Below are 10154 nucleotides of genomic sequence, written 5' to 3'. Positions count from 1 at the left end.
CAAACCAATCAGGCACCACCTTTGTGGTTTATATACAATGTTCATATACTTGTACACTAGTTTATTAAGTTTAATAAACAAAAGAAGGACAAAACAACCGAGATGTCTCTCCACTTTAAGGGCATTACGACTAACGGATTTAGGCTTAGAGACTATTTTCAAAGCAAAATGCAACAATTCACAGTGACTATAATCTTGCACTTTTTGCAAAGGAGGACCACTTTCATAATTTTGTATTAACCACAAGGATCAAAGTTGTCACTTACGCTTATATTTGAAGGGCATCATATATATCACTGGCAGCATGCATCAAACCATCAGAAATAAAACAAGTTTGATCATCAATGGCTACCTCCTCGCACGATACCATCTTGAACTCGACCATCTCAGAAGAAACATGGGTTCTTCAAACCCGTCAAAAGCTCAAAAATGCGACCCCATTCGACGAAAACACACCGATCTCTGTTTGCCATGTGCCCAAGTTCATAAGCGTTATAAACCCTCAAGCTTATGCTCCTCAGGTGATAGCTTTAGGGCCGTATCATTACTTACGTCCCGAGCTCTGTCACATGGACAGATACAAAATCGAAACGATCAAATGGTATTGGACATCTCATCAAATCGGTCTCGTGGTAGAAAAGCTCCAAGAAATCGGGTCAAAGGTGCGAGCTTGTTATCACAAGTACCTCGATGTGGAAGATGATACTCTAGCCCTGATGCTTGCCATTGATGGGTTGTTTCTTATTTACCTTTTAAGTAAACATCTGAATCGTTTTACTGATGATGCTAGTGTTTTTAGAGATGTTATGATGCTCGAGAATCAAATCCCAATAATCGTTTTAAAGGAGATCGAAAACACCATCGGCTCCAACGATGCTGCATTGTTCTCTATGATGCAGGTGTTTTGCGAATCTCAGTCGCCATTTGTATTGAGCTCAGATTACCAGCAAGTTTTGCAAGAATCTGAAGTTCTTCACTTGTTGGATCTTTTGCATGAAATGATCACCATGCATGAAATCATTAAGCAGCCTGCTTCAGCTCCTCAAGAAGTTACAGAAGTATCACGACAAGAATCACTAGTTTTGAAAGTCGATCCTGATAAAGATAAGCTTATTCAAGATTCTATCGATATCTTAACAAGTGCAGCTGCAAGTTCTATCAAGCCAATCAAACAGCTTACAAGCTTACCATGGCGCAAGATCTCAAATCTACTCAGCCACGGTTCCGGCCTAAAAGAAGTTGCCTCCAAGAATCCATTGGTTCAAGAAATCGACATTCCATCTGTATCAAAACTCTCCAAACTGGCCGGAATCAAGTTTCAGCCGGAGACCGGAGGAAACCTGCAAATCCATTTAGATTCTCCGACCGCCACCCTCTACATGCCGGTGATTACCCTGAACGGCAACTCAGAAGTCATATTGAGAAATCTAGTGGCCTACGAAATGGCGAGTAGAAACAGCACCTCTGGGTACCATAATCTTATACTTGCTCAATATGTCGATCTCATGAGTGGCATGATTGACACAAAGGAAGATGCAAGTTTGCTGCAACGTGCTGGAATCATTAAAGGGGATTTGTCGAATTCACAGGTTGCAGATTTGTTTAATGGGATGAATAAATCGTCACAGAAAGTTTATAACGAAACTGCTGCTAAGATCAATGCATATTATTGGCAGAAACCGAAGGTGAAGGTATATAGGTTTGTGAAGAAATATGTGTACGAGTCGTGGAGAGTGCTAACTGTTGTTTTCACGTTGGTGCTGCTGTTCCTGATGATTTTGCAGTCGGTTTGTGATGTTTATGATTGCAAACGAGTTGTCAAATGGTAGATTATAGTTAAGTCGTTCGTTGTTTAATTTGATTATTAAGCTGTATGTATTGATTAAGCTGTCTGAATAAATTAAGCTATATCATTGTCTGATATGGTGAATAAATGTTTGAATAACAATAACAATAACGATTCCTTTACTCCAAGTATATAATCATATTTCTTGTAAAACTAACGATCCCAAAGAGACAAAGCAACATTCTTGGACACCGGTGACATCATGGACGTTCCAACCTTTTTGGAAGCCCTGTTACATCCAAAATTTTTCGTTACATTGCATAAATGAGATGACAAATGATATATGTTAATAATAAAAATGGGTTAAACCTAAAACGATTAACAATCTAAAACTAAACCTAAATTATTATTGATTTGAACCTAAAACCAAATAAGAAATTGTTTGAACCTAAATAATTTCAGCTATAGTTTTACATAGGTTGATAAAAAGACCCTACACACATGTAATTTGGGCCCCAAAATTTCGGACGCCCTGTTCAAAATCTCACATTTAACATGCTAAGGGACGGCTCTGGGTGACATGAGTTTCGGCCTCGCCAGCGTGGAAACTCTCGTGTATATATAACTCTGATCCACAGAAAGATACGCGGGCACCAAGGCGACTCGAGTCGCGGTATTGCTTGCATACCGATTCTTGAGAGATAAGCGATGTCTTAAGCCTATAGTCGCATCTCAGGTTGCAGATGATTGATTGGAGGCAAACGATTCACAATATTTGATTAGTTTTGAATAATTATTGCCGGACTTGGGATCATGTGAGACCAAAGGTTTTTCGTGACACCCGTAAGACCAATTCACAACCCTTAGATGAGATCTACAATTTCAACATTCATAATCACAAAATTGCCACGAGACTTCTCAATAATTACAAAATTGTCACCGTACAATTTTATACTATTAGATCAATAGCTTATAAAGTTGATTAATAAACATAAATTGGTCTCACGCGCCTCAAAGAAAACCCTTGATCTCACATTAACCCAACTAGAATTGAGTTCCTCCCGGCATCTCTACACTTTCAGAATGCAACCCTGATTGCAAAATACCACATCAGAATTTCGTTTAACATGACTTTCATTATTAAAACAATTAATTGCCATCAACTCAATACAACTTTATTTATTAAATTGTTATATTATTTAATTAAAAGTATTTTATTGAAAATAAAATTCTAAGTTATACATTAATAAATTAACAACGAAATTCTAATTATTAAACTATATATTTTAATAAATACTTTTATTGTTTGAGTGAAAAACCTTTAGTCTTTTTGTCTATTTCTTTGTTTTTTTCCTGTAAAAAAGTAAAGCTATATTTTTATACACACACATAGAGACATATATATATATATATATATATATATATATATTATGATTTAATTTGTTTAAATTAAAAAATAATTATATTAAATACTATTTAATATAATTATTTTTTAATTTAAACAAATCAAATCATAAAACCATATCTTATTTTATTTAGAAGGAATAAAATAAGATATTATTTTATGAATTGATTTGTTTAAATTAAAAAAAATTATATTAACGATGATTTAATTTTATTGTTCTTTTTCCTACCATTACAATAATCAAACAAGCTTATCATTGATATTTAACATCAAAATCATTGAAAACCATCAACAAATGTACTCCAATTTTATCATCCTAAAACCAAGATTTTCGGTTTTCATATTGTTTTTCGGCCAAAAACTTAAAATGAACCATTTAGATTTCAACCAAAGGAAGATTCATACACACTAAATATACAATCATTTTGGTAACTTAAAATTGAACAAATCTCTATATAAACTTCAACCAAGTTTTCATACCCAAAACAATAAAATTAAAATCGTAGTTAATTTAATTAATTTTTTAATTTGATCAAATCAAATCATAAAACAATATTTTATTTATTTTTATATCCTTATATACACTATTTTAGCCATAAGTTAATTTGAGAAGTGGTAAGTATTAGAGAAGTAGAAAAGTCATCCTAGCCTTTCATTTAATCAAGATTTACGGCTTTGACTGTGAAGCATAGGATAATTCCTCGCATGGTATGCCAAAGATAGAGGGATAGAACCACAAGGATGGTGCCTGATTGGTGGCTCCAAAGGTCAAAAGTACCAGGAGGTTCCAGGTTCAAATCCGAGGAGGAATAAAATTCTCCTTGTGGCCATGAATGTTCAAATGCAGTGACTCCGAGATATCTGTAAAGCAGGTGGTCGCCCTGGGATTAGTCGGCTCGCATAACGGATGAATATCCAGGTTAATAAAAAAAGATAGAGGGATAATTTTGTAATTTTTACAAATAGGTTGATAAAACAAGTGGATATGTGAATTCGTGTGATTTACATATGAACTATATGTTCATATGTGAACCTGTGTAATTTACATATGAACCATTTAACTGATTCATATATAAACCTGTGTGATTCGCATATGAACTAATTAGCTGATTCACATATGAACCCGTGTGATCTACATATGAACTAATTACTTGATTCATATATGAATTAATTAACTGATTCACATATGAACCCGTATGATTCATATATGAGCTAATTAACCGATTCACATATGAACTAATTAACTGATTTACATATGAACGTTGCCATCAATATAGCAAATTACACAATTATCCTTTGTGTTTATTTAATTAATAAAATTAACTAAATTAAATGAGTGGTCTAGAATGAATCTCATATATCTTACATTTTGGGGAGTTCTTAAAAGATTAAGCCCTTATATATATGTGTGTGTGTGTGTATATATATATATAGAGAGAGAGAGAGAGAGAGAGAGATAGAGAGGAAAGTTCAAACGAGAACGCTAACTATTTAAGAAAACAAGAAAAATGTCGTTAATGTATAAAATCACATGTGATTTTACAATAACGTCAAAAAAAATGAAAGCGGACCACTTTTGAGCCTGTATGATTTTGTACGTGAATATCACGACAATGTTGTTTATTAGAATTATCACATCACATTCGACTACAAAGTACAAACAATTATCACAACAATGTCGATTATCACATGATAAAAGACCTTCGAATATCACAAAGATAGAATCTTCAGATACAAAAAACAGTGGGGAGAAAACTATGGAGACATGAGATTCAACGTGATCAGATTCCAATCTAAAATCCTAGGATAATTACAATTAATTGAAATAACATATAAATTAACAAACACTAGGACCAAATCCATAGTTCACTCTTTATTAAATTACAAATAATTAAAATCTTACAAAAACTGGTTTTTTTTTGTAACATTGGGTTTCTGAGTCAGTTTACGTTCACCAATTAATCTCCAGGAGATCTCAAATAGTTTGGAGTCATCATAGGTGAACCTCCAAAGTCATAGGGCTTTGACCATGTTTGGATTCAAACCCGGGTTACATAAGATTTTCCACTACATCCTCATAAGATTTACGCAGTGTGCTACGACCCAGTTTAAAAGAAGTAGTTATATAACAACCGGTATCATTTCAAAAATGATGTGTAATTTACTAATTTTTAAAGTTGAAAAGGTAAAGATATAATTAGAGAATGTGTTGTAATATAAGCGGATAAAACTTTTGTGATAGATGGTCTCTTAAATCATTGTATAACAGCATTTTATATATAATCGATCATATCCATTAACCACCAATTAATCTCTGCTTATTTTATTCACTCCATCTTTTAATTTGCATCAGGATTCTATTCTTCTTCTCAAATCCAAGAACGATCTCGAAGTTATATATATTTTACTGTTTGCATGGTGAAAGCTTTCTTGGCTCACAAGTATTCTCAATCTAAAGAACAATTAACAATCAATTAACAATCAATTACCACCTCTTCAACTTGAAGAACAAGATTAACATCTGGTGTTATGATGAATACAACATGCCCTTATCCTTATTTAATGCATTTAATCCACCATTTGTATAAATAGAAGCTGCTTGGTTGTTCAACGTACATCTAATCATAAGCACAATCCAGAAATGAAAGAAATGGAACTCAATTCGATTTTGAATGCAAATCTTAGCAAACAACGATGGGTTGATCAAATCAGCAAGAATTTCAAAGACGAAGTTGGTGTCGACGTTAGCGATGTTCCTGTCTGCGTTTTTAACGTCTCGAAAGCCATAAGCCGGTTCAAACCTGAAGCTTACGTGCCTCAAGCTATAGCTTTGGGACCTTATCACCATTTCGAGACTCATCTCTACCAAATGGAAAGGTACAAAGTTGCAGTTGTTAAAGCGTTTTTAAACCCTGGTCAAGTCCTTTCCTTCGAGCCGTTGGTGATCGATAGACTCAGAAAGATCGACCCCATGATTCGTGCTTGTTACCACAAGTATCTAGACCTTGATGACGACACGTTAGCATGGATTGTGGCGATTGACGGCTTGTTTTTACTCTATCTGTTTAGAAATCACGGTGAATTGGAGCGATTCATACCTAAGAAGTTGTTGAATTACGCTATACTCTATAGAGACATAATGGTACTCGAAAACCAGATGCCATTGATGATCTTGAATGAAATACGAAAGATCCTCGATGATGATCATAGTAATGGCGATTCTGAGTTACTCTCGATGCTGAGAGGGTTTTGTGAGGTATATTCTCCACTCAAATTATGTTGCGATTTGGATTATTCTGATAAAACAGCGACTAGCTATTTGCATTTGCTCGATCTTATGTACCATTTAATCGTCAATAACCAATCGCCTAAACAAGCTTCTAAGCAAGAATCATGGCACCGGGAAATAGATGATGATGATCGAGAGATAGCAAAGAAACACCACGTTATCGGAAACATGGGAACGATCATGGAATTAGGGGAGCAATTAGGGAAGGTGAGAAGAGTCGGGAAAGCGATCAATGTCATATTAAGCATCCCGTGGGACAAAATATCGAGTTTACTAGGGTTTGGCAAAAAGCTAGACAAAGACGATGGCGATGATCATCCTCGTGTCACGGAAATTGAAATCCCCTCGGTGTCATCTCTTAGCAAATACGCTCGGATCAACTTCAATTGTACAAACGGAGGGATTAGGGACATGAAATTTGTGGTGACCGAAGCCACACTATACCTTCCGGTAATTACTCTCAACACTTACTCGGAAGTCGTGTTACGAAATCTGATTGCTTATGAAGCCGCTATCTCGAGATCAGCCATGGAATTGGCGCAATTCATCGATTTGATGAGTGGGATTATAGATCAGGAAGCGGACGTGAGGCTGCTAAAGGGAAAGGGCATAATCGAAGGCAGTATGACAAATAAAGAGATCGTGGATCTCTTTAATGGGATGAATATGACGAATGTGCACGCAAGAAGTAACGAGACTGTTGAACAACTTAACGAATATTACAACAGTAGGCCGGCGATCAAGGCGTGGAAGTTCACGAAAAAACGCATGCGTGGCTCGAGAAAAGCATTGACCGTCATGCTTACGGTTTTGGCGTGCATTTTGATGATCGTGTACTCGTTTTGTGAAGTCTACGGATGTCCAAAGTTATTTAACAAAATAACGTAGCATCGATACCTCATGATCTAAGTCATAGTTAACTCAGTGTGCAATGTATAAGGTTGCTATTTCCGTCATGTAGTGTGAGTTTTATCATGTGATGTTGATAAATGTTAAAACATAAGCTAGTTAACATGGTAGTTAGTTATTTAACAGTTACTTAATTTCTGTTAGTGGTCGTATGACAGTTATTTAACTATCATACGAACAGTGGTGTCTTTCGGTTTCAAAGGGTTGCAACCCTTGGCCAATCTGTTGTCTGTATATACAAGTAATGTATATTGTTTTCTGTATTTCAATTGAATTGAATTTGGATTAATAACAGTATTGTACAATGAAAGGTTTATTCCAACTAGAGATGGCCAAATCGGCCCGGTCCGTCCCGGGACCGGGACCGGCAAAGGACCGGCCCAGCCTTGGACCGGTTATGGAACCGAAAACCGGGACCGGTTGAGGTTTTTGGTAGTTTTGTGGGACCGGGACTGGTTATGGGACCGACTATGGATCGGCCCGGCCCAGCCCGTAAATTCAAATAATTTTATAAATAAATGTATTTTTAAATAATTTTATAATGTATTTTTATAAGAAAACGTAATTTTAATTATATTAAAACGTAGTTTTAAAATATATTTGAGTGACCCAATTGTAAATTTTATAATGTATCAAAAATATATATCATTAAAAAAATAAAAAAAATCTTATTTTTTAATGCAAGGACCGGTTGAGACCGGGACCGGGACAGGACCGGCGGCCCATAACCGGTTATGAAGTACGTTGACCGGTCCTATCATTTTCGACCGGGACCGGTTATGGCCGGTTATGAGAAAAGTTAGGACCGATTGGGACCGGCCCGGCCCGGGACCGGTTTTTGGCCATCTCTAATTCCAACAATAAATCCTATATTAATTTTCGAGTTATACATATATTTGCAACATTTCTATGATCACACATTAGATGTTAAAAATGTCTAAATATCAAAATTGAAGTCACACACATATATAATAATAATAATAATAATAATAATAATAATAATAATAATAATAATAATAATAATAATTGTTTATCAACTTATTATTACATAATTGTTTATTTTAAACGACTTATGCTTTTCTACAAAAACACTTATCAACTTATTATAAGTCAGAAGGGTTTAACTTCTTCAAAAACTCTTTATTACCGGGTTGACACAGGTATAAATTGTTTATCCAAACACTAAAAAATGCTTAATGTCGGTGTCACACCGGAATAAGTCAATAAGTTGTTTTCATAAGCAATTCCAAACACCCTTAATTATAATTGTTTAGTTTTGGGCAAAATGCGCAAAATAGCAACATACTTTCACAAATTTCCTTATTATAGCATTTTACTTTCAGTTTTTCTTATTACAGCAATATACTTTCAAAATATTTTTTATTAGGGCATTGTACTTTAAAAAATTTACCCATTATAGCATTGGGTAACCTGTTACCTTTTGAACATGTTTTTCTTTGTTGACGTGGCAAATTTAAAATGACATGGAAACCATGTAGGATAACATGTTACACATGGACATCCTACTTGTCATTTAAAAAAAAATTAATGTAAAAAACAATTTTTGAAAATGAAAAACCTTCATCCCTCTCATTGTTTAGACCGTTCCTTCTCTTCCTCTTCTTGATGACTGTTCATTCACCCACAATATGCTCGTTGCAACCATCCCTCGATTTAGCCATTGACTTCTGTTAACTCGTCCATGAACTACAAACACCATTCTTTGGACCGGATCTCCTTCTCTGATAATCTGTGAGGCAWCAAGTACAAATGTTTTGTTAACTTAATTTTTCGAAACAACGTGCACCTGCATTGTTTATTTGTTAGTTGGGTTTGTGTGACGACATATATATATATATATATATATATGTCTATATATGTAGTGGTGTAATCTTAAGAAGAACCTGAAAGACATGAGATGTAATAGTCTGTCTATTATTTTATATATATATATATGTGTATATATATATATATGTGTATGTGAGATGGAAGTGTGTGTGTGGGGGAGTATTTTAATTAGAGAAAAGAAGGGAAGTCGGCTAGTGAGCCGTCCCTCACTTTCTCTTTGGTGGTGTATGTATAAATAGAATTTGGTGAAGAGAAAACACAACACAACACAGTTCCATATTTAGAAATTTCCTCTCAAAGGATATTTGAAGAATCTGCACAGGAAGAAGAAGAAAAAGGTTTCAACAGCTTTGATTCTCAAGCTTATMAAGGTGAGTGTATTTGAGCTTTGAATATGAATTGCTTCATACAAATTGAAAAGCATTTCAACTKATTATTATGTGTGTGGATGCATTTTTATGTAAACCGGCTAAGTTGTGTCCGGATTGAAATCCGGATACTTAAACCGGATGTGCTTTGTCCGGATATCTAACCGGACAAGAAGTGAACGGTTTGTCTTAAACCGGACAAGAGGTGAGCSGATAAARTGTAAACCGCTTAAAGAATCATGTGATGTCTTGASCGGATTGTTAAACCGGTCAAGAGTTGTACGGTGTGTTGACCGGTTTATATTAAACCGCTCAAGGGATAAATTGTGTATTGATCGGTTTAATCTAAACCGGATGACAAAGAGAATGAAGTGGTGTCCGGATTTGTAAACCGGACAAAAATGTTATATTTTTAAGTGTTTGATCGGATTACTAAACCGGACAAAGAATGTTTATTTTCAGGGTTTGACCGGACTTCAAATCCGGATAAAAAGAGATGTTTTTGGAAAGTATGTAACCGCGAGAGTGATATGAGCAGTGTAAACTGCG

The 10154-nt window shown here is 35.0% G+C and overlaps 2 protein-coding genes across 2 annotated transcripts; both read left to right on the top strand.

The window, feature by feature from the left end:
* Window positions 1–344: 344 nt before the first annotated feature.
* LOC112504732 (putative UPF0481 protein At3g02645) lies at window positions 345–1890 on the top strand. Its single transcript, XM_025108669.1, has one exon. The coding sequence runs from the start codon at window positions 345–347 to the stop codon at window positions 1827–1829; it is 1485 nt and encodes a 494-aa protein (XP_024964437.1). The 3' UTR covers window positions 1830–1890.
* Window positions 1891–5832: 3942 nt separating this feature from the next.
* On the top strand, window positions 5833–7368 carry LOC112504731 (putative UPF0481 protein At3g02645). The gene has a single exon (XM_025108668.1). The coding sequence runs from the start codon at window positions 5833–5835 to the stop codon at window positions 7366–7368; it is 1536 nt and encodes a 511-aa protein (XP_024964436.1).
* Window positions 7369–10154: the final 2786 nt, after the last annotated feature.

This window comes from Cynara cardunculus, unplaced genomic scaffold (assembly GCF_001531365.2).
Source record: "Cynara cardunculus var. scolymus isolate 2C unplaced genomic scaffold, CcrdV1 Un_Scaffold_6680, whole genome shotgun sequence".
Lineage (NCBI taxonomy): Eukaryota > Viridiplantae > Streptophyta > Magnoliopsida > Asterales > Asteraceae > Cynara > Cynara cardunculus.
Note: the sequence above shows the minus strand (reverse complement) of the source record. Positions and strands in the feature narration are given on the sequence as shown.

Excerpts from the sequence above, each read along its gene's own strand:
- LOC112504732 (XM_025108669.1), top strand. The coding sequence starts at position 345 with ATGGCTACCTCCTCGCACGATACCATCTTGAACTCGACCATCTCAGAA.
- LOC112504731 (XM_025108668.1), top strand. The coding sequence starts at position 5,833 with ATGAAAGAAATGGAACTCAATTCGATTTTGAATGCAAATCTTAGCAAA.